Source organism: Trachypithecus francoisi, unplaced genomic scaffold (assembly GCF_009764315.1).
Source record: "Trachypithecus francoisi isolate TF-2019V2 unplaced genomic scaffold, Tfra_2.0 Contig01585, whole genome shotgun sequence".
Taxonomy (NCBI): domain Eukaryota; kingdom Metazoa; phylum Chordata; class Mammalia; order Primates; family Cercopithecidae; genus Trachypithecus; species Trachypithecus francoisi.
This window is the reverse complement of record NW_022681444.1, coordinates 7,555,418-7,579,742: the sequence shown is the minus strand read 5'-3', so window position 1 is coordinate 7,579,742 and position 24,325 is coordinate 7,555,418. Positions and strand designations below refer to the sequence as shown.

Genomic DNA, 24,325 nt, shown 5'->3' with positions numbered 1-24,325 from the left:
AAGAGCTTTTAAGGTAAATACTGCTTCTGTATCACACTGATTGCCCACTCGCCTGTCCAGGGTACAGTGAGTCTCACAGCTGTGCTGCTGAAATTCATTCTGAACTTTGGTACCAAATAAAGTAGAAAAAAAAAGTTAGCAAGTGGCATTTCACGATAAAATCTAGGCTTTATTATTTTATATTCAGTAGCTCAGTAAAGCTCTTGTCCACATCTTACAAGGGAGATGGAGGAGGCGGGGTCATGATCAACCATGGCCTTTTCAAGTTGCAAATCAGTAATAGCAGTCCAAAGGTGGCAAATATGTATTTATTGCATCACTGTAAACAGAGAAAATCTTGTCTCCTCTCAACCAGATGCCCAACATTTTATAAAAGAAGTGTAACTTAGTTCCAATTTGAGGATACGTACTAAAAATGTTAAACCTCACCTTGGTGTTTTTTTCAAGACTAAGTGTGATACGCTGTAAGGCATTTCCATGTCATAAATTCTACCGTATTTTTATGTAAAAAATGGTGCACATTGTTGTAATTGTGTCTGCAGCTGTGCTGCGATTATGAGACAGATACAATGATTCACACTGGCTGGAAGCTAAGTCTCACGGCCCAGGGATCAGGGCAGTCCAGCCTGGCGCTGCCACAACGGGTGATGATATCAGGTCACACCCAGGACCTGCCACGACTTTAGACTGACCTTGTTTGATCCACAGTTGTGACCACGTATTACCACAAATTTAACAATAAAAAATTGTTTTAAGAGTATCTGAGAAAGGACTAAGCAATCATTCCATTTTGTGTCCTTCCCTTGTTTTAAAATGAACAATGTCCTTGAAGATCTGCCAGCTGACTGTTCAGTCTGGGCCCATGTCATCCTTCCAGAATGAGCACATCCTAGGTTTTCAAATGGTTCTACAAAATAAAGTGAGAGATTGACCCAAGTATAAAGTCTTAACAAGCATCTCTCACCATGGAAACCAAGGACTCACATTGAAAGCCAGTGGTCTCATTGCGACTCAATTCTATGACGATAGATGGCTGGAGGGACTCTAGCAGTGAGCCAAGCTGAGATACGGCACAAGGAAGGCTGGGGATGATACCAGCTGAGATGGTGAAGGATTCCACAGCCAGGGCTGTATTAGCAGCCAGAACAATGGACAGCCGGAGAGACCTGTCTGTCCAGGTCTGCTACAGAGGCGTTAGGTGAAGGCCCCACCCCACACACAGACAGCTCAGCCCAGGTCAAGAGTGCTCAGCGGGCACGGCCACATCCTCCTGTCAGACACTGTCTGCACCTCCACCCCCGATTTTAACTGAATATACTTCAAGTCAGTGAACTGTGTGTAAAGAATGAAACAGAGGCCGGGCGCGGTGGCTCAAGCCTGTAATCCCAGCACTTTGGGAGGCCGAGACGGGCGAATCACGAGGTCAGGAGATTGAGACCACCCTGGCTAACGCGGTGAAACCCCGTCTCTACTAAAAATACAAAAAATTAGCCAGGCGTGGTAGCAGATACCTGCAGTCCCAGCTACTCAGGAGGCTGAGGCAGGAGAATGGCGTGAACCCAGGAGGTGGAGCTTGCAGTGAGTGGAGATCACGCCACTGCACTCCAGCCTGGGCGACAGAGCGAGACTCTGTCTCAAAAACAAAAAAAGAACGAAACAGAGCAAAAGGATGTTTTCGGCCAATAAGAACCCAGCGCTCCCCAGCCTGCTGGTGGGAACCCAGTGTCCCTCAGCCTGCAGCAGGTTCCTGGACTCCTTTAGTCCTGAGAGTAGCTTCTGAGGTGTGGGCGCTGTGAGTCAGAAACCATTGCCAGGCCTGCCATGCGCAGCTGTTTTCAGGCACTTCTGTCACGGTCAGTACATTAAGTGTGAAGGGGATTTTAAAAGTTCATCTTCAGCCACAAAGAAGAGCTGGACGGCTGTCATCTTGCAAAATGACAAATGCACGCAATAGATTCATGTGTTTTCCAAAATCAACTCTTAGATTCTATATCCCAGCCGGGCACAGTGGCTCATGCCTGTAATCCCAGCTACTCAGGAGGCTGAGGCATGAGAATCATTCAAACTGGGAGTGGAGGTTGCAGTGAGTTGAGGATTGCACCACTGCACTCCAGCTTGGATGACAGAGCGAGACCCTGTCTCAAAAAAAAAGATTCTATATCCCCAAACTCTAAGGTGCAAACAGGCAAAACCGCAAAGCGGTCTTCAGGGTTCTTCTGAAAGGCAAGGCCTCTGGTGTGCGGAGCCTCCCAGCTGCCTCCTACCCCATCCAGATAGGAGCTCAGTGGAAATCAAGCCGCGACTGCACAGTCTTGCAGCCCTTGTCTGAGTAGATTTTCTCGTCTTTGGGGAAAAACGTCATTTCCTCTGCCACTCTTGTGACAATGTCTTCATCTATAGCAGAACCACGGGCCCTCATCTCGGCCCTCACACACATTTTCACATGTCTGTACTCCAAAGGCAGGAAGGGGATAAAGTAATCAATGAGGTTTTTGTCGATCAGTCCACTGTGCCACAGGCCACCTGCGGAACAAGACAAAGCTGGGTTTCCCGCCGCCACCGCCACCTGGCCAAGCTCCAATCCCAACCCTCAGCACGTGCCTCAAGTCCGTACCCCTTAAGAGAGTCTCTTGTCAGTGTGCAACAAGCCCATGTAGGACTCAGCTGGACACTCACTGGTTTCAAGGACAGTACACCTAAGAAAATTCCCGACTTTAGCAAAGCCAGAAGTCCAGTGGGATCCTGTGGCTTTGTGAAACAATGCAAGCGCAGATGGCTCACTGCCGGACAGTTAAGGGGCTCCTTTACCCTGGTGCACTTACTGTGTTTATTATTGAAGACTCCAACAGACAGTACAGGTTCCAGGTCCTTCAGTTGAATGTCTTCCCTCTTTCTTCCGGCCCGCCAAAAGTCAAGAGCTGTCTTAGTTATAAGGTCCCCGCCTGCATTACTGAGTTTGCCAGAGAAATAAAGATTAGAATCACATATTAAAACTTCTTTGTCAGCCGGGTGTGGTGGCTCACGCCTGTAATCCCAACACTCTGGGAGGCCGAGGCAGGCGGATCACCTAAGGCCAGGAGTTCGAGGCCAGCCTGACCAACATGGAGAAACCCCGTCTCTACTAAAAACACAAAAATTAGCCAGGCTAATGGTGGTGTATACATGTAATGCCAGCTACTCGGGAGGCTGCGGCGGGAGAATCATTTGAACCAGGGAGGCGGAGGTTGCAGTGAGCCGAGATCACGCCATTGCACTCCAGCCTGGGCAACAAGAATGAAACTCTGTCTCAAAAAAAAAAAACTTCTGTGTAAATGAACCTGCTCTATTTTCCCTTTTTTGAGACACTCTGTCACCCAGGCTGGAGTGCAGTGGTGCAATATCGGCTCACTGCAACCTCCACCTCCCGAGTAGCTGGAATTACAGATGCCTGCCACCACACCCCTTCTAATTTTTGTATTTTTAGTAGAGATGGGGTTTCACCATGTTGGCCAGGCTGGTCTTGAACTCCTGACCTCAAGTGATCTGCCCACCTCGGCCTCCCAAAGTGCTGGGATTACAGGCGTGAACCATCACACCTGGCCAAAGATCTATTTTCGTAAAGGAATATTTTACTGAGTGCTACTACAAAAAAGTGTCTGCTCTCATGGAACTTAAAATGTTTATTCACAACTAGCTGGGATAATGCTATGGCTCTTTATAACCCTAAAAACGAACATGCGCAGTTAATAAAATTACTTGTTTTCCTTTGTTTCATTTTTAGGGTCGGGGTCTTGATTTGTCACCCAGGCTGGCGTGCAGTGGCATGATCATAGCTCAATAAAACCTTGAACTCCTGGGCTCAACCAATCCTCCTGCCTCAACTTCACCAGGAGCTGGGACTCCAGGCCCATGCTACCATGCCCAGCTAAAATTGCCTGCTATCATTGATTCTTTTTTTTTTGAGACAGAGTCTTGCTCTGTTGCCCAGGCTGGAGTGCAGTGGCACGATCTCTGCTCACTGCAAGCTCCACCTCCCGGGTTCACGCCATTCTCCTGCCTCAGCCTCCTGAGTAGATGGGACTACAGGCACGTGCCACCACGCCCAGCTAATTTTTGTATTTCTAGTAGAGACAGGGTTTCACCATGTTAGCCAGGATGGTCTCGATCTCTTGGTGATCTGCCCACCTCGGCCTCCCAAAGTGCTGGGATTACAGGCGTGAGCCACCGCGCCCGGCCCCAGTGATTATTTCTTTAGTTCACTTCCACAACCCACACTGTGTGCCATGCTGAGACTGGCAAAGGAAAAGAAAAGTAAAGCAGTAGGTAAGTGCCTTGTGCCAGGCAGGCACTTTTGTCCTGGTAAACCAAGTGCTGATGGTCCTCAGGACCTCATTTTATCATTGAGAGAATGAAGGGCTTGTGTGCCCCAAAAGACCGCCTCCCGCTGACCTGAGAAAGATGAAGATGGCTTTGCGGTAAGACACTCCGTCAACCTGCTCGTAGTAGTCTAGAAACGGCTTGATTGCGTCAATGATCCCAGGGTGCAATTTATCCATCTCGTCAAATATGAAAACAGAGTTCGCACATGCACTCACATTACCGCGGATCCACTTCTGTAACTGGTCCTGGACCAACCGTGAAAGAAGAAATAGGATGCGAAGCTCAAAGGGTGCACCAAGAGGAGCGCGGGAACCATCTGCTCCTCATGCACTGAAGGACCAGGTCAGAGCTCTTAGGACTGCACCCTCACCCCCACTCGCTGGGTAACAGTTTTTCTAAAACCTTATTTCTAAAAAGTGGAAATTGGCAGAGCCAGATGCTAAAATGCAGAGAAGCTTTTTCCTAACTCAAATGACATATTAAATGTGACTTTTTAAAGGTATAAGAGGTACAAGATCCGTGATTTTTTTTTTTTTGAAACAGGGTCTCGCGCTATCCCCTAGGCTGGTGTGTAGTGGCATGATCTCGGCTCTGCCTCTTGGGTTCAAGAGATTCTCCTGCCTCAACCCCCGTGTAGCTGGGACTACAGGCGCTCCCATCCCCCACACCACACCTGGCCTTTTTTTTTTTTTTTTTTTTTTTTTTGAGACAGAGTCTCGCTCTGTCGCCCAGGCTGGAGTGCAGTGGCCGGATCTCTGCTCATTGCAAGCTCCGCCTCCCGGGTTTACGCCATTCTCCTGCCTCAGCCTCCCAAGTAGCTGCTGGGACTACAGGTGCCCGCCACCTCACCCAGCTAGTTTTTTGTATTTTTTAGTAGAGACAGGGTTTCACCGTGTTAGCCAGGATGGTCTCAATCTCCTGACCTCGTGATCCACCCGTCTCGGCCTCCCAAAGTGCTGGGACTACAGGTTTGAGCCACCACACCCGGCCACCTGGCTAATTTTTGTATTTTTAGTAGAGACAGGGTTTCGCCATGTTGGGCAGGCTGGTCTTGAACTCCTGACCTCAGGTGATCCACCCACCTCACCCTCCCAAAGTGCTGAGATTATAGGAATGAGCCACCTGGCAAGATCCGTGAATATCATTCACTGCTAACCTAGCCATAGTTTTCATCTCTCTTGGCCTACAGTCTCAAGTTAGTACCACCAGACATACTGAGGAATAAGAAACTAGATTAGACCTGCATAGTACACAGTACCCCAGACCAACAGAGCTGACTCACTGACATTTCATGAAAAGCATCTGTTCCAGATGCTTTCTTGAAACAAACATAAAGACACTCAAGCAACAAGCCCTCTACCCCAAAGTGTGAAAGGCTGTACCATGAAGCTCCCCGAGACATGCCCTCATCCATTTATATTACTCTGTTTCTAGAGATATATAATGTAGAAAACAAGAAAATCCTTCCTTCCTTTTTGGCAGTCTTCCCTGTCTCATGTCAGTTTGTAGGGCAAATACTTCTACTTCCTTGTTCAGTTAAGTTTCTGTTTCTTTCTTCAGTCTCCACCTAGGAGGAATTTTTTTTTTTTTTTTTTTTTTTTGAGATAGTCTTACTCTGTCGCCCAGACTGGAATGCAGTGACACAACCATGGTTCATTGCAGCCTCAGCCTCCTGGGCTCAAGCGATCTTCCATGTCCGCCTCCCAAGTAGCTGGGACTACAGGTGCATGCCACTACACCTGGCTAATTTTTTATTTTTTGTAGAGATGGGGTCTTGCTATATTGCCAGTGGGAATGTTAACCTTGACAAGGGCAACATTCATTTAAATGAGACCTAACCCTCTTAGACAACTTAAAATACATGTGGAAACAATATCTCAAAAGGAGAAACGGTCTCAAGGTTCAGTTCTTTGAGGCTTCCTTTGAAGAAAGCAATGCCAAGGACATGAAGGATGGGAGGAACAAAGGGAATAAAACCTGTTTAAGAGAAAAAATACCTCTAGGCTACATTGGAAAGAGCAGAGGCAAAGCTGAGGCTGCACCAGAGGTGGGCAGCATCGAATGAAGCCACCCCCAAGCTAATCCCTGAAGACTGACTGCCCCTCTCACCAACTGCACTGCTGCGGATGCCGGATCCCTTCACTCACCGGAGAAGGTGGCTACCATGCCAACTGGAAGTTGGGAGGTTTTGGTTCAAGTTCCTGCTCTGCCACAAAGATTATAAGGAGTAAGTCACCTTGCCTCTCTTGGCTCCAGGCTCCATCTTTTTTTTTTCTCTCTCTCTCTTTTTTGAGACAGAGTCTCACTCTATTGCCCAGGCTGGAGTGCAGTGGCACAATCTCAGCTCACTGCAACCTCTGCCTCCTGGGTTCAAACGATTCTCCTGCCTCAGCCTCCCGAGTAGCTGGGATTACAGATGTGCACCACCACACCCAGCTAATTTTGTGTTTTCAGTAAAGATGGGGGTTTTCCATGTTGGTCAGGCTGGTCTCGAACTCCCGACCTCAGGTGATCCACCTGCCTCGGCCTCCCAAAGTGCTGGGATTACAGGCCTGAGCCACTGCACCTGGCCTTGACTACATCCTCTTTTTTTTTTTTTTTTTTTTTTGAGACAGAGTACAGTGGTAGGATCTGGGCTCACTGCAACCTCCGCCTCCCAGGTTCAGGTTCAAGTGATTCTCCTACCTTAGCTGCCCGAGTAGCTGGGATTACAGGCGCGCGCCACCGTGCCCGGCTAATTTTTGTACTTTTTGGTACAGATGGGGTTTCACCATGTTGGCCGGGCTGGTCTCAAACTCCTGGCCTCAAGTGATCCGCCCACCTCGACCTCCCAAAGTGCTGGGATTACAGGCATGAGCCACGGCGCCCAGCCCTTGGCGCCATCTTTTAGTGGGAATAACATGCCCTACCCCACTGGACTGTTTTGGAACCAAGTAAGAGAAATGTTGTAGGAGAGCTTTGTAACTACCTGGACTAAGTGTGCCTTAACTCAGTGGAGCCGGGGGCTACTGCAACACAAAGGAAAGAGAAGCAGAGGCCAGAGTTAGTGAGCAGGTCACCCAGACCAGTCCGACTGGCCTGCGGACGAGATAATAGCGGGTTCTCTTGCCTGGTACAGTTTTATCTTCTGTTCATGAGGGAAGTGCAGAGTCGATACAAACAGGTGGACAAAGTTACTCTTCAGGCCCTTTGGGTGAAGATTTTCAGCCACAATTTGACTGACAAAATTCTTGCCTGTGCCAGCCCAGCCGTGTAAGGAAAGGGTCAAAGGTTTCTTGGGATTTTTGTTGTTCCTGAAGCCAGTCAGCGCCTTGAGAATCACTTCCGTGGCCAGATGCTGTCCAAACAGCTTCTCCTCCAAATCCAGCTTGAGAGCTGCAAGAACAGCCCCAGAACAGAGAGAGAAACAGACGTTAAAAATGCATCAGCAACGCAGTACTTTCCCAGCTGCCCAAAGCAAGAAGGACCCAGCAGGGTGTCTACCAAACCCTAGAGCCGAGGTAGTCAAACGATGCCACTTTCAAGTAAACGGATTATGTGGACGTTCTTAACGCTTTGGGGTCTGATAGGGAAGCTAAATGGTCATCCATTCGGAGATGAACCATCGCTTGACTGAGCGCTTGCTATTCCCAGCCACCGCTGCTGGCCCGCAGGAAAACCGGGGGCCAAATGTGGGCTTTCTGAGCGACGCAGCACGTCTGAAAGCTACTTAATAGGATTGGCAGGGCGCAGAAGGGCCGCCCACCGTACTTTCCGTTTCTTCTGCCTGTGATCCTCAGGAACGGGAGCTTTAGAAAGGCGCTGGGGCAGAGCCCCACGACCTGGAGACTGTTTGCGAAGGCACCGCTTCCAGGGCTGGAGTTCGCACTGCGTTCCCGCGAACGGTCCCGGGGCCGCCCCATCCGCTCCCCACCCACCCCAGCTGGGACCACCGCCGTCTAGATGCCGCGCGCCCGGTCCGTGCCAGGCGCCCACGAGGCCGTCCCTCCGCGCCCCAGTGCCCGGCCTGGGGTCGCAGAGGCCCCCGCGCCGCCCGCAGCGCCGACCCACCGCTCGCGCGCGCCGTACCCGAAGCGTTGAGTGGCCGCTCCTCGCGGCAACACTCGGCGAAGCGGCAGTAGATGTCATTGTAGGACAGGTAGCCGGTGATGGCCGACGCGGCCCCGATGGCGAGGCCCACGGTGATAGGCTCGAACGCCGCCACCACTCGGGCCGCCAGCAGCAGCGCCAGCACCACGGCGCCCCGGAGCCAACCAGCCCGCAACATACCGCCCCTCGTAGCCCGCAGAAGCAGCTGAGCCAGGCGCCCCGCGGACTAGCGGCAGGACGGACTTCCGCTCGTGCGTCACTTCCGCCCCGCAGACCCGCCCACTCCCTTGGGGGCGGCCATGTTGGTGAGGAGCGGAGAGGAGGACAGTGCCATCATCCTTGTGAGTGGCCCGAAGGTGTAGGTGACTGTTTTGTTTCCCTTTTCTTTCTTTTAAAAAATTTTTTTCGGGCCGGGTGCGGTGGCTCACGCCTGTAATCCTAGCACTTTGGGAGGCCGAGGTGGACGGATCACGAGGTCAGGAATTCGAGACCAGTCTGGCCAACATGGTGAAACAAGCTGCCTGCTTGCTCATCTGTCTCCCTGACAAGTTACCTGGACCATGGTAACAGCCTCTACTAAAAATTAAAAAAAAAAAAAAATTATCTGGGTGTGGTGGCGCATGCCTGTAATCCCAGCTAATCAGGAGGCTGAGGCAGGAGAACTGCTTGTCCCAGGACCCGGGAGGCGGAGGTTGCGGTGAGCCGAGATCACGCCATTGCACTCCAGCCTGGGCAACAAGAGTGAAACTCTGTCTCAAAAAAAAAAGTTTTTTTTTGACTGGGCGCGGTGGCTCATACCTGTAATCTCAGCACTTTGGGAGGCTAAGGCAGGTGGATCACCTGAGGTCAGGAGTTTGAGACCAGCCTGCCCCACATGGAGAAACCCTGTCTCTACTAAATATACAAAATAAGCCAGGCATGGTGGCACATGCCTGTAATCCCAGCTACTTGGGAGGCTGAGGCAGGAGAACCGCTTGAACCCGGGAGGTAGAGGTTGCGGTGAGTTGAGATCGCGCCATTGCACTCCAGCCTGGGCAACAAGAGCAAAACTCTGTCTCAAAAAAAAAAAAAAATTTTTTTTTTTGGCTGGGCACGGTGGCTCAAGCCTGTAATCCCAGCACTTTGGGAGGCTGAAGCAGGCAGATCACATAATGTCAGGAGTTCAAAACAAGCCTGCCCAACATGGCGAAACCCTGTCTCTACTAAAAATACAAAAAATTAGCCAGGTGTGATGGCGGGCACCTGTAATCCCAGCTACTCGGGAGGGTGAGGCAGGAGAATCGCTTGAACCTAGGAGGTGGAGGTTGAAGTGAGCCGAGATCATGCCACTGCACTCCAGCCTGGGCGACAAGAGCGAAACTCTGTCTCAAAAAAATAAAAAAAGCCAAAAAAATGTTTTAAGTACTTTCTTATTTTTTGTGTGTGGTCTGATATGTATATTGGGGACAGGGTCTGGCTCTGTCGCCCAGGCTGGAGTGCAGCATCAGGATTTCGGCTCGCTGCCACCTCTTCCTCCCAGGTTCAAGCGATTCTCCCATCTCAGCTTCAGAGTAGCTGGGATTACAGGTGCCCGCCAACACGCCCAGCCAACTTTTGTGTTTTTAGTAGAGACGGGGTTTCACTGTGTGGCCCAAGCTGGTCTCGAACTCCTGACCTCAAGCAATCCACTCACCTCGGTCTTCCAAAGCCTTAGGTTACAGGAGTGGGCTCATGACTGCATTTGTTTTCTTGAGAGCTTCTCGGAGCCCTCAAGCTTTGCTTTGTCATCCCTCCCTTCACTTTCCCGGAGGTATAATGTGCTTTTCTGGGGCCGGCCCACCCGCCTGCCTTCTTCCTGAAACAGTTGCGAACTCGAGATGCTGCGCCCTAGGCTGAGCACTCAGATGCAGCAACCCCAAGACAGACCTGCCCAGGCTTCCACTCTCAAACCCCAAGGTCCATTCTTTCATTCAGCATTCTAGGTGGTAGGCCTCTTGCTGGATGCCAGGAATGACAGCAGAGGAGGGGACACAGTTGGCCCCTGCCCTCTCAGAGCTGACTGTCTATGGGGGAGGCGGACAAAGGGGTAAGAACCAATGCTGAGTGGGCAGAGAAGTATAGGGCAGTGGTGCAGGGAAGGATTTTGTCTAAGCTGGACACTGAGGGAGTTAGGCCAGGCAAAAAAAGAGGAGTAGAGTGTTCTATGCAGAAAACAACAGCCAGTTTGGAGAACTGAAAGGGTTCCACATGGTGGAGGGTGGTGAGAGACAGGGATGAAGAATCAGGCAGAGACTGGAAGGTGAAGTCCTTGCGAATGTTGTAAGGAGTTTGGCCTCTGTTCTCGGGGGTAATAGGGAGCCACAGAGGGTTTTACACAAGAAGCAACATGGTTAGATCAGAGATCATTCTGCCTGCCGGGTTCACAAGAAATGGAAGGCAGAGAGCCAGTGAAGAGGCTGTTACCATGGTCCAGGTAACTAGTCAGGGAGACAGATGAGCAAGCAGGCAGCTTATGTCCAGGGTGGCCAGGGCTGTAATGCAGTACACACAGAGGCCTGTGGGTGGGGAGGGATCTTCTCCTCCCTATCTCAGTTGTGATTTAAAGAATGAATGGAAGGGCCAGGCGAGGTGGCTCATGCTTGTAATCCCAGGACTTTGGGAGGCCGAGGCAGGCAGATCACCTGAGGTCAGGAGTTCGAGACCACCCTGGCCAACGTGGTGAAACCCCGTCTCTACTAAAAATACAAAAATTAACCAGGCGTGGTGGTGCGCGCCTGTAATCCCAGCTACTCAGGAGGCTGAGACAAGAGAATGACTTGAACCCAGGAGGCAGAGGTTGCAGTGAGCCGAGATTGTGCCACTGCATTCCAGCCTGGGTGACAGAGAAAGACTCTGTCTGGGAAAAAAAAAAAAAAAAAGAATAGAAGTTGGCCGCGGGAAGTGGCTCAAACGTTTGTTTGTTTCTTTGTTTTTGGTTTTTGGTTTTTTTTTTGAGACAGAAGCTTGCTCTGTTGCTCAGACTGGAGTGGAGAGTGCTGTGCCGTGATCTCAGCTCATTGCAACCTCTGACTCCTGGATTCAAGCCATTCTCCTGCCTCAGCCTCCCTGGTAGCTGGGATTACAGGTGCACACCACCACACCCAGCTAATTTGGGTATTTTTAGTGGAGACGGGGTTTCACCAGGTTGGCCAGGCTAGTCTCGAACTCCTGACCTTGTGATCTGCCTGCCTTGGATCTGTCCCACAGGGGTGTCTGTCACGGTAAGTGCAACCATCTTCACCAGTTGCTTAGCCCCAAACCTAGGAGTTGTCCTGGGTTCTTTTCTCCCAATCCCGACACTTCTAATCCATAAGCAGGTTGAAACCCCATCTGCAAAACATCTCCAAAAAAACTTTTCAGTGGTCTTCATCTCCTTGGCCACTCCCCCGCAATCCAAGCCACCATCACTGGTTGCATGGATGAGCACAGGAGCCCCTAGGCAGTGCCTGTAATTCCCCACACCCCATCCTCTCTGAGTCATTCTCCTGAGTGCAGTGGCCGGATCTCAGCTCACTGCAAGCTCCGCCTCCTGGGTTTAGGCCATTCTCCTGCCTCAGCCTCCCGAGTAGCTGGGACTACAGGCGCCCGCCACCTCGCCTGGCTAGTTTTTTGTATTTTTTAGGAGAGATGGGGTTTCACCGTGTTAGCCAGGATGGTCTCGATCTCCTGACCTCGTGATCCGCCTGTCTCGGCCTCCGAAAGTGCTGGGATTACAGGCTTGAGCCACTGCGCCCGGCCGACAGGTGGTCTTTTTACGAGGAACTGGGTCCTGCTACTCTTGCTTGGTACCTGTTGATGGCTTCCTAAAACCCTTGGGAAGAGACGTGCCCTTCCTCCTCTGGCCTCCCAGCCCGGTGATGTGCCCACTTTCCTCTTACAGAACCTTTCCCATCCCACAGGCTCCCTCGCTCTCAGGCCCCTGGCCCCTTCTCTCTCTTGCCTCGGAGTTTTCACATATAACGTGTTCTCAGGCTGGACTCTTGCCTCCAAGTCCTACCCAGCTAACAGCTTCTAACCCTCAGCTCCAACCCCACCTCCCCCCGTCTACATTAGCCTTACTCGCATCCCCCAGGCACCTGCTCTCTCTCCTGTCACCCCATCTGAGTCCTTGGTTCTTGCCCTTCTCTCCCACTGCCATGAGAGCTTCAGGAGGGCAAGGACCTTGTCTTTTGTCTTCTGCATCTCTAATTCCCAGAACTCTGCCCAGGACACAGTAGGTGCTCCATAAATATGTGCTTGGTGTTCAAGGATAGAACACTGTCCAAGAGGGCAGACTGATCTGGGGGCCAGGGATGCCTAAGGCCCTGCAGAGTAACGGCCTGTCCCTACCATGAAGGACTGACCATGAAAGAGCCAGGACATCCCCCTTTGGGGACCCTCTGGGCATCTCTAATCCACCACAGGTCTCAGGAAACCTCTTCCCTGCTCCTCTCCTTCCCCTTGGAAAGGAAAGGAGTTTACCTTGATTGAGCATCTAAGATTGAGCCAAGTGTCTTCGTGACACCTTGTGAGACAAATGTTTCATTTGCAGGTGAGGGAACTACTGGGAGAGGCTAAGACATGCCCCAGGCCAGGCGACTGCTCCAGGCCCAGCCTCTTCCCCTGTCCTGCCACCTTCCCCGGGTGTCCCCATGCTCCTCCTCATCCCACCCCTTCCTGTCTTCTTTCCCATACTCTAATGGGACTGGTTTCTCTGTTTGCTTGAATGTATGGAAACCTTGAAGGCAGGGTTTGCTCTATTCACCTGTGGTGCTTAATGCGGTACTATGTCCATAGCGTATGTCAAATATTTGTGAAAAACACACTCCCTTTCTGTTGGACAAAGACTCTTCCAAAATGCTGCCTCCGGAAACAGACACACCTGAGTTTACATTCTGGCTGTCATGTTTCCTGTGTGACCCGGGGCAAGTCACCCACCTTCTCTGAGGCTCAGGCTTCTCATCCCGTCCAGCGCAGCGGGTTTAGCGCAGCTCCTCTGCCATCATAAGCAAGTGCTGGGGGCCTTATGGCAGTGAACTCAATTTCTTTTGTGACCTCAGCTAAGTCCTTCTAGGTACTTGGCTTCAAAACCTCAAAAGCTAGCACCCCCAGGGGAGCTGTTCCACAGAGGTGAGGGAGGCTGTCTCCATGCAGGCTCATTCTGATGGGTTTGGGGGGCCTTTTCTCGGGGGGCAGCTCTAGCCCTGTTACATGTCAGGAGTTGTGCCTTGGACATCTCTTCCTCTAGGGACCCCTCAGCCGTCCCACCACCCCAGGTACAAGAAAGCACAGTGGGGTTTTTCCATCCGTGTTTCCTGCCCACCTCACATGTTTGGTGTCTTTTTTCTTTTTTTTTTTGAGATGGAGTTTTGTTCTTGTTGCCCAGGCTGGAGGGCAATGGCATGATCTCGGCTCATTGCAACCTCCAACACCTGGGTTCAAGCGATTCTCCTGCCTCAGCCTCCCGAGTAGCTGGGATTATAGGCACCCGCCGCCACACCCGGCTGATTTTTGTATGTTTAGTAGAGATGGGGTTTCACCGTGTTGGTCGGGCTGGTTTCGAACTCCTGAGCTCAGGTGATCCACCCGCCTCGGCCTCCCAACGTGCTGGGATTACAGGCATGAGCCACTGCTCCTGGCTATATAGTGAAATTTTAAAGTGTATCAAAAGTTTCTATGATCATTATACTCGGTGGAATAAACCAGTCACAAAAATACAAACACTGTAAGATTCCACTTCTATGAGGTCCCTGGAGAAGTCAAAATCATAGAAACAGAAAGTAGAAAGGTGATTTCCAGAGGCTGGGGAAGGGGGCCTGTGGAGTTACTGTTTAATGGAGACAAGAGCTTCAGTTTGGAAAATGAGAAGTTCTGGAGATGATCGGATGCCCAACAGGGTGAATGTGCTTAATGCCACTGAGTTGTACCCTTAAAAATGGTGAAGATGGTAAACTTTATACAATGTGTTTTTTAGCACAACTAAAATTCAAAAAAAAATTTTTTTTAAGTTCCTATGACTATGAGTCTCTGAATGTTAAAATTCTGAACTGAGTCAGCATTCCATTGATTACAACTTGCCAAAATAGCACTGATATGTTTGTTTGTTTAGAGATAGGGGCTCACCCTGTCACCCAGGCTGGAGTGCAGTGGTGTGATCACGGCTCACTGCAGCTTCAACCTCTGGGGCAGAAGTGATCCTCCCACCTCAGCCTCCTGAGTAGCTGGGACTACAGGCATATGCCACCATGCCCAGCTGATTTTTTATTTTTTGTAGAGATGTGGTCTCATTGTGTTGCCTAGGCTGGTCTCAAACTCCTGGGCTCAAGCAGTCCTCCCGCCTCAGCCTCTAAGTGTTGGGATTACAGCCGTGAGCCACCACGCCCGGCGAAGGTAACTTTCAATAGATTTTCTTTTTTTTTTTTTTTTGGAGATGGAGTCTTGCTCTGTTGCCCAGGCTGGAGTGCATGGAGTGCAGTGGCCGGATCTCAGCTCATCGCAAGCAAGCTCCGCCTCCCGGGTTTATATGCCATTCTCCTGCCTCAGCCTCCCGAGTAGCTGGGACTACAGGCGCCCGCCACCTCGCCCGGCTAGTTTTTTGTATTTTTTAGTAGAGACGGGGTTTCACCATGTTAGCCAGGATGGTCTTGATCTCCTGACCTCGTGATCCGCCCGTCTCGGCCTCCCAAAGTGCTGGGATTACAGGCTTGAGCCACCGCGCCCGGCCTTTCAATAGATTTTCAACGTCCCACTCTCATCAAGAGCCACTGCTCTGCCCTGGTGCTGCTGGTGGTGAGATCTTGGCCTCTGTGACCCCTCCATTGATTGGCCTGAGGCAGTGACGTCCCAGGGCGCTGGGGCTGACCTCTTGGAGGTAGATGGTCCTCAGGGAGGTCCAGGTGACATTGGCTTAGCTGCTTTGTCACTGTGGGCACTGGTACTCCCCTCTCCTGGAACTTGGATGATGGGAAGGGAGGTGCCTGCCTGCATTTTTCCCCATGTGGGCTCAGTAATCACTCCCCAGTCCCCACAATTCCCTAAGCACCTTCTGCCCATCTCCCATTCTCTCAGTGGCCAATTGCTGTATCAATTGAGTTCTTTGTTTCCAAGCAACAGAAGCTGACAGTGATTTGGGCTTTTTAAGGGTTTGTTAGAGGAAGTCAGGGTGACTCACAAAACTGTGAAAAATGAGAACTGACCACATCTCAGGATGAGCAGGGTCCCCGGGGGTGTTGTGTAGGACTCAGTGGCAGGAGTTGGGGGCCCTGTTGCTGGGACATTGCCCACAGGCAGATCAGGCGTGGCCACTTCCCGTACCTGCATGCTTGGGTCCAACTTTGAGTTTGCAGAGAGAGGATCTGATTGACCCAGCCTGGGCCAGTTGACCTTGGATCAATGAGCCATGGGCTGGGGGGTCACTGTGCCTGGGTCTCCCCACCCCCAGTTTGTGCTACTCTAAATACTTGGATAACATTTTGTTCCCTTAAAAATGTGGGTATTGGCCAAGCGCGGTGGCTCATACCTATAATCCCAGCACTTTGGGAGGCTGAGGCAGACGGATCACCTGAGGTGAGGAGTTTGGGACCAGCCTGGCCAACGTGGTGAAACCCCGTCTCCACTGAAAATACAAAAGTTAGCCGGGTGTGGTGGCAGGTGCCTGTAGTCCCAGCTACTCAGGAGGCTGAGGCAGGAGAATGGCGTACACTCCAGGAGGCGGAGGTTGCAGTGACCCGAGATTGCACCACTGCACTCCAGCCTAGGGGAAAGAGCGAGACTCTGTCTCAAAAATAAAAAAGTGTAGGTGTTTTCTGATTTGTCATTTGATCATTTATCTCAAAGTTTGCCACTGAAATCCATAGAGAATGGGAAGACAGCAACAAGGTAAAGGGCCTTAAGACCCCTCACAGCGCGCTCTGGGTGGCCCCAGCAATTAATTGCTCCCTGCCCCCACTTCATAATGATTCTGACATTGTTTTGTGCCCCTTTCTTCCTCTTTAATTTAATTTAATGTATTTATTTATTTTTGAGATGGAGTCTCTCTGTCGCCCAGACTGGAGCGCAGTGGCATGACCTTGGCTCACTGCGACCTCTGCCTCCCAGGTTCAAGCTATTCTCCTGCCTCAGCCTCCTGAGTAGCTAGGATTACAAGCGTGTGCCACTATGCCTGGCTAATTTTTTGTATTTTTAGTAGAGACGGGGTTTCACCGTGTTAGCCAGGATGGTCTGGATGTCCTGACCTCATGATCCGCCCGCCTCGGCCTCCCAAAGTGCTGGGATTACAGGTTCAACACCTGGGCCACCACACCTGGCCCATTCCTCCTCTTTTAAAAGAATTAACAATTTTTTCCTTTTCCTGTTTTTATTTTTGAGACAGGGTCTGGCTCTGTGGTCAGTCTAGAGTGCAGTGGCTTGATCTCAGCTCACCACAATCTCTGCTTTCTCGGCTCAAGCAGTTCTCTCACATCAGACTCTCAGTAGCTGAGACTATAAGTGAACATCACCACAACTTGCTAACTTTTTTTTTTTTTTTTTTTTGTAGAGATGAGATTTCACCATGTTGCCCAGGCTAGTCTCAGACTCCTAAGTGGTCTGCCTGCCTCAGCCTCCCAAAGTGAAATTTCTTTTTCTTTCTTTCTTTTTTTTTTTTGTTTGTGAAACGGAGTCTTGCTCTGGCTCATCCTCCAGAGTACCTGGGACTACAGGCATATGCCACCATGCAAAAAATTTTAAAACAACATATATTTCAAATCAACAAAAACTAGTATCATTTATAGTATCTTTTAAAAGATTCTCACACATTTACAGGTGACATTTATATTATCTTATGATAATTTGCCCTTGGGCTGGGCATGGTGATTCATGCCTGTAATCCCAGCATTTTGGGAGGCCGAGGTGGATGGATCGCCTGAGGTCAGGAGTTCAAGACCAGCCTGGCCAACATGGTGAAACCCCATCTCTACTAAAAATATAAAAATTAGCTAGGTGTGGTGGTGCGTGCCTGTAGTCCCAGCTACTCAGATAACTGCCCAGGAGCGTTCTTTGAACCTGGGAGGCAGAGGTTGCAGTGACCCTAGATTGTACCACTGCACTCAAGCCTGGGAAACAGAGCAAGACTCCATCTCAAAAAGAAAAAAAAAAAAAGATGGACCAGGCACAGTGGCTCACGCCTGTAATCCCAGCACTTTGGGAGACCAAGGCAGGTGGATCATGAGGTCAGGAGATTGAGACCATCCTGGCTAACATGGTGAAATCCCGTCTCTACTAAAAATACAAAAAATTAGCTGGGCATGGTGGTGTGCGCCTGTAGTCCAGCTACGCAGGAGGCTGAGGCAGGAGAATCGCTTGAACCCGGGGGGTGGAGACTGCAGTGAGCCAAGATTGTACCACTGCCCTCCAGCCTGGGCGATAGAGCGAGACTTCATCTCAAAAAAAAAAAAAAATTTACCCTTGAATGATATCTTTCTTTCCAGTTCTTTGATTTCTGCAAGACATATTTACTAATGTGGGCCAGGTGTGGTGGCTCATGCCTGTAGTCCCAGCACTTTGGGAGGCCAAGGTGGGCGGATTACTTGAGGTCAAGAATTTGAGACCAGCCTGGCCAACATGGTGAAACCCCATCTCTATTAAAAATGCAAAAATTAGCCGGGAGTGGTGGTGGGCACCTATAATCCCAGCTACTCAGGAGGCTGAGGCAGGAGAAAGAATTGCTTGAACCCAGGAGGTGGAGTGAGCCGAGATTGCACCACTGCACTCCAGTCTGGGCGACAGAGGGAGGCTCCATCTGAATAAGAAAACCCAAAACAACAAAAAAGAAAATTTACTCCTGGAAACAATGAAGACTGCTTAAATGAAAAAGGCAAGAAGGACCTGTAGCTTTTCTTTTGGATTAGTTGCCATAACACTGTCCTTTAGGCAGCTGAGGGACTTTCACATTTTCTTTAGATGTCGTTAGGTACCAGAGCGCTTGCAGGACCAGGTTGAAGCTTTTTATAATAAATGCTGCCATTTTGTCAGCACCAATATGGCTCTTGGGTCCACTACTCCACTCAAATTATTAATTCCATTCATATTAATTCTTTTTTTGAGACAGAGTCTCACTCTGTCATCCAGGCTGGAGTGCAGTGGTGCAATCTTGGCTCACTGCAACCTCTGCCTCCTGAGTTCAAGTGATTCTCGTGCTTTAGCCTTCCAAGTAGCTGGGATTACAGGCGCCCACCACCATGTCCAGCTAATTTTTGTATTTTTAGTAGAGACGGGGTTTCACCATGTTACCCAGACTGGTCTTGAACTCCTGGCTTCAAGTGATCCACCCACCTCGGCCTCCCAAAGTGCTGGGATTGCAGGTGTGAGCCATTGTGCCTGGCCTCATGTTAGTCTTTTTGTTACAAATCTCACCAAGGGGGTGATTCCAAGTATTCAGTTCCACATTCTGTTTTAAGATTGTATATTTGGTTTTCATAAATTGTCCGAGTCTGTGGTGGCTGTCGTCCTGAGTTGCTAGAAGGCCAGCATATTACTCATCTCACATTTCCCATTCTCCTTACTCTTTCTTTTTTCTTTCTTCTTTTCTTTTTTTCTTTTCTTTTAGATGGAGTCTCTCACTCTGTCGCCAGGCTGGAGTTCAGTGGTGCAATCTCGGCTCACTGCAACCTCCACCTCCCAGATACAAGCAATACTCCTGCCTCAGCCTCCCAAGTAGCTGGGATTACAGGTGTGCGCCACCATGCCCGGCTCATTTATTTTTGTATTTTTAGTAGAGACAGAGGGGGTTTCACCATGTTGGCCAGGATGGTCTCAATCTTTTGACCTTGTGATCCTCCCACCTCAGCCTCCCAAAGTGCTGGATTACAGGCGTGAGCCACCGCGCCCAGCCACTCTCCTTACTCTTTCTATCATTGCTCTCCAGAATCATTGCCTATGACATTTGAATTGTCAATCCAAAACATTCAGAACTACCAGCTGTACTCCTCGAGGCCATCACAAATGGAAAGAAGGCCTGAGAAAGGTGTGGAAGGGTGATTCAGCTGCAGAGGGCTGTGTACTTAGGTTTCGCGACTGACTGTGACTTTCAGGACCAGAGACAGCGCCCCAGGTCCACACCCATTTCCCACCCAGCGTCAGGCTTAAGGATTGTAAAGTGAGGTGTCCTTGTGCTGATAGACAGGAAACTGCCCACAGCTAGGAGACTTCGTGTGCTCACACCAAGGAGGCACTAGAGGGTGCTGGTGAGCTGCAGGTCTGAGGACCTCTAGATGGGCTAAAAACAACAGCAACGGCTGGCGCGGTGGCTCAAGCCTGTAATCCCAGCACTTTGGGAGGCCGAAACGGGCGGATCACGAGATCAGGAGATCGAGACCATCCTGGCTAACACGAGACCATCCTGGCTAACACAGAAACCCCGTCTCTACTAAAAAACAAAAAACTAGCCGGGCGTGGTGGCGGGCGCCTGTAGTCCCAGGTACTCGGGAGGCTGAGGCAGGAGAATGGCCTGAACCCGGGAGGCGGAGCTTGCTGACATCCGGCCACTGCACTCCAGTGAGACTCCGTCTCAAAAAAACAACAACAACAACAACAAAACAGCAACAACAACTTAACAGAAAAAGTTCAAAAGCCTAGATTATTTAAAATGTCAACAGTTCCACTGGGCGCTGTGGTTCACGCTTGTAATCCCAATACTTTGGGGGGCCAAAGTGGGTGGAGGTCAAGGCTGCAATGAGCCGTGATCGCGCCACCGCACTCCAGCCTGAAAACAGAGCGAGATCCTGTCTCCAAAAAAAAAAGTCGAAAGTTTACATTAAATTCTGTTCTCTTCCAAATCCTAGTGCCTCTGTCTTTCAGGGGGCCTTCTGAGGGGTACATGGTATTTGGTATTCTCCTTTTCTTGTTTGGTATTTTGTGTATCAATAATACAGTTTATTTCTATGAAACCTTTTTGTTTTGTTGTTTTGTTTTTTGAAACAGGCTCTCACCATGTTGCCCAGATTGGAGTGCAGTGGTTATTCACAGGTGTGATCATAGCTCACTGCAGCCTTGAACTCCTGGCCTCACACAATCCTCCTGCCTCAGCCTCCAGAGTAGCTGGGATTACAGGTGCATGCCACCATGTGTGGCCTATTTCTATGAAATCTTTTTTTTTTTTTTTTTTTTAAATACAGGATCTCACTCTATGACCCAGGCTGGAGTGCAGTGATGCAATCTTGGCTCAAGATCCCAGGCTCAAGCAATCCTCCCACCTCAGCGCCGGAGTAGCAGGGATTACAGGCATATGCCATCACGCCCAGCTAATCTTTGTATTTGTAGTAGAGACAGGGTTTTGCCATGTTGCCCAGGATGGTCTCGAACTCCTGAGCTCAGGTGATCCACCTGCCTCGGCCTCTCAAAGTGCTGGGATTACAGGCGTGAACCACTGAGCCCAGCCCTATTTCTATGAAATCTTAAGATGATAGAATATCACATGTGCTTTCACACTGCTTTAGTGAGGTATCATTGACATAGAACAAACTGCACATATTTAAAGTGTGCAATTTGCAGCTGGGCGCTGTGGCGCACATACAAAAGTTAGCTGGGTGTGGTGGCAAGCACCTGTAATCCCAGCTGCTTGGGAGGCTGAGGCAGGAGAATGGCGTAAACCCGGGAGGCGGAGCTTTGCAGTGAGCTGAGATCCGGCCACTGCACTCCAGCCTGGGCGACAGAGCGAGACCCTGTCTCAAAAAAAAAAAGAAAAGAAAAGAAAAAAAAAGAAAAGAAAGAAAAAAGAAAAGAAAGAGATCTGCAGCAAATATAGTAAAATGCAAAATGTAATCTCTGTTAAATCTGGGTGGAGAGTATGTTCTCTCCTCTATCTTTGACGAAATAGTTTATAATTAAATGAAAAAGTTAAGATGGTCTCTAGATGGGTAGCTTACACACATCTGGAGAATCTGGCCTTTGATAACCTGAAGAGTGTTGCTATTTTTGCCGGTGGGAGAAGGGCTAGAAAGCATCCATTTCTCCCCAACCGTGCCTCGCCAAGGGCTTGGCAGAGGGAGCCTGGAGTACTTCCCTAATCTAACCACTAGATGGGGCCAGTACTACGGGTTAGAAATGGGGAGACCCGAGGGAGGGATGTGGGAGCCTTCCAGCAACTTGACACAAGGAAGAATCAGTTTTTGCAAGAGAAAAACAGAGGATGATAATTTACTTGAGAACGTGAGAAACAGGTAAAGGTAGAAAAACAGCAGTCACAGCTGGGTGCAGTGGCTCACGCTGGTAATCCCAGCACTTTGGGAGGCTGAGGAGGGCATATTGCTTGAGTCCAGGAGTTTGAGACCAGCCTGGGCAACATAGCAAGACCCCTGTCTCTACAAAAAATAAAATATTAGCTGGGCATGGTGGCATGGCACCTGTAGTCCCAGCTACTCCGGAGGCTGAGGCAGGAGGTTCACTTGAACCCACGACTTTGAGGCTACAGTGATTCACAATCGTGCCACTCCAGCCCGGGCAACAGAGCAAAACTCTGTCTTGAAAAAAAGAAAACAAAAAAGAAAAACAGGACTCAGGTAACAAAAGAACCCCTAGTTAAAGTAGCAATACCATTTACAGGTGTTAGTAAAGTACCTATTTTCTAGTCTCCTAAGTTACCCAAGATGCAATTGTTAAGCATTAAAACAGATGCCAACAGGGGCTCAGGGAAATTCCAGTTTCTATTCCTTTGGATTTTTTTGTTTGTTTTTTGTTTTGTTTTGTTTTTGAGATGGAGTCTTGCTCTGTCGCCCAGGCTGGTGTGCAGTGGTGTGATCTCGGCTCACTGCAACCTCCGCCTCCTGGGTCCAAACGATTCTCCTGCCTCAGCCTCCCAAGTAGCTGGGATTACAGGCGCGTGACACCACGCCCAGCTATTTTTTGTATTTTTTTTTGAGACGGAGTCTGGCTCTGTCGCCCAGGCTGGAGTGCAGTGGCGCGATCTCGGCTCACTGCAAGCTCCGCCTCCCAGGTTTACGCCATTCTCCTGCCTCAGCCTCCCGAGTAGCTGGGACTACAGGCGCCCGCCATCTCGCCCGGCTAATTTTTTGTATTTTGTAGTAGAGACGGGGTTTCACCGTGTTAGCCAGGATGTTCTTGATCTCCGGACCTCGTGATCCACCCATCTCGGCCTCCCAAAGTGCTGGGATTACAGGCTTGAGCCACCGCGCCCGGCCTATTTTTTGTATTTTTTAGTAGAGACGGGGTTTCGTCATGTTGACCATGCTGGTCTCAAACTCCTGAGCTCAGCTGATTCACCCACCTCGGCCTCCGGAAGTGCTGGGATTACAGATGTGAGCCACCGCGCCCGGCCCCTTTCCCTTTGTCTGATTTATATCATTCCACCCCTGTTCACTGAACCAGCCAGAGGCGTGTCCACCTTCTGGAGGCTGGAATGATCCGTGAATGCCGGGGCTTTGGCATAGAGGCTCTGAGTTCATCTTCTGGCTCTGCTCCTAGCCAGCTCTGTGACCCTGGGTGATGGTCTTAGCCTTTCCAGGCTTCTGTTTTCTGATCCGTAAAGTAGGGATGATAATAATATTACCTAGCCTGTAGTCCCAGCTATTTGGGAGGCTAAGGTGGGAGGATTCCTTGAGCCCAGGAGTTCAAGGGTGCAGTGAGCTGTGACCGCACAACTACACCCACCCGGGGCAACCGAGTGAGAAGGCTGTCCTATCTCCAGCAGGCACACAGGGCCTCATGACTTAAGCTCATGTGATCTTATCCCTGCCCTCTTCTTGGCCCTAGAATCCTCACCATGTATTTGCTCTGCCCGGACTGGGCTGTGCATTCCTCTGGGAAGGGGTGGTGTTTGTCTCGCTCATATCCCAGGGCCAGCACAGGGATAAACTTAAAATTCTTTGGAATGAACAGCAACAAAAAAATCAGGGCTGGGCGTGGTGGCTCATTCTTGTAAGCCCAGCACTTTGGGAGGCCGAGGTGGGAGTATCACTTGAGTCCAGGAGTTTGATACCACGCGGGACAACATAGTGAGACCCTGTCTCTACGAAAAATTTAAAACTTAGCTGGGCATGGTGTGTGTCTGTAGTCCCAGCTACTCAGGAGGCTGAGATGGGAGGATTACTTGAGCCTGGGAGACTGAGGCTGCAGTGAGCTGAGATCACGCCACTGCACTCCAACCTGGGTGACAAGAGTGAGACCTTGTCTCAAAAAAGAAAAAAGAAAAAAGAAAAAAAGAATAGGCTGGGCATGGTTGCTCACACCTGTAATCCCAGCACTTTGAGAGGCCAAGACGGGCAGATCACTTGAGGTCAATAGTTCAAGACCAGCCTGGCCAACATGATAAAACCTCATCTCTACTAAAAATGCAAAAATTAGCTGGTCGTGGCAGCATGGGCCTGTAATCGCAGCTACTCGGGAGGCTGAGGCAGGAGAATTGCTTGAACCCAGAAGGCGGAGTTTTCAGTGAGCCAAGATCACACCACTGCACTCCAGCCTGAGTGACAGAGTGAGACTCCGTCTCAATAAATAAATAAATTGGTCAACATGGTCTAACCCAGTGAATGTCTAAAGTAGCATTATTGAGGCATATTTTCCATATCATAATTTACCCTTTTAAAGTGTGCAATTTAGGGATTTTTATCACATTATCATAGTCAATTTACCAACCTACTATGGTGCAACCACCAACATAAGTCAGTTTTAAAATATTTTCATCATCCCAATATGATCGCTCTTTCTGAGACAGGGTCCTGCTCTGTTGTCTAGGCTGGAGTACAGTGGCGGAATCTTTGTACACTGCAGACTGAACCTCCTGGGCTCAAGCGTTCCTCCCACCTCAGCCTCCCCAGTAGCTGAGACTTCAGGTGTGCAATATCACACCCAGCTAGTTTTTCTATTTTTGATAGAGACAGGATCTCAT

At 50.0% G+C, this 24,325-nt stretch overlaps 1 protein-coding gene across 3 annotated transcripts; it reads right to left on the bottom strand.

Moving 5' to 3' along the window:
* Positions 1 to 1,886: 1,886 nt before the first annotated feature.
* On the bottom strand, positions 1,887 to 8,694 carry TOR1B (torsin family 1 member B). Of its 3 annotated transcripts, none has more exons than XM_033193691.1 (5): positions 8,428 to 8,691; positions 7,469 to 7,734; positions 4,429 to 4,604; positions 2,823 to 2,950; positions 1,887 to 2,523 (listed from the first exon to the last, which is right to left on the bottom strand). In XM_033193691.1, the coding sequence occupies exons 1-5, from the start codon at positions 8,624 to 8,626 to the stop codon at positions 2,282 to 2,284; spliced, it is 1,011 nt and encodes a 336-aa protein (XP_033049582.1). In that variant the 5' UTR covers positions 8,627 to 8,691; the 3' UTR covers positions 1,887 to 2,281. The 3 variants fall into 3 exon arrangements, 2 of the variants coding, with proteins under 2 accessions (XP_033049582.1, XP_033049585.1); XR_004433124.1 differs by having other exon boundaries at positions 2,428 to 2,523; positions 7,328 to 7,734; positions 8,428 to 8,694; XM_033193694.1 differs by lacking the exons at positions 1,887 to 2,523; positions 4,429 to 4,604 and having other exon boundaries at positions 2,826 to 2,950; positions 8,428 to 8,693.
* Between the last annotated feature and the right edge of the window lie 15,631 nt (positions 8,695 to 24,325).

What these genes read in the sequence shown, in the direction of transcription:
- TOR1B (XM_033193691.1), bottom strand. Translation starts at nt 8,626, where the DNA reads ATGTTGCGGGCTGGTTGGCTCCGGGGCGCCGTGGTGCTGGCGCTGCTG. An exon ending in GCGGCCACTCAACGCTTCGG is followed by an intron (nt 7,735 to 8,427) that starts GTACGGCGCGCG and finishes CTGTTCTTGCAG; the next exon opens with CTCTCAAGCTGGATTTGGAG. An exon ending in AGTCTTCAATAATAAACACA is followed by an intron (nt 2,524 to 2,822) that starts GTAAGTGCACCA and finishes CTTGTTCCGCAG; the next exon opens with GTGGCCTGTGGCACAGTGGA.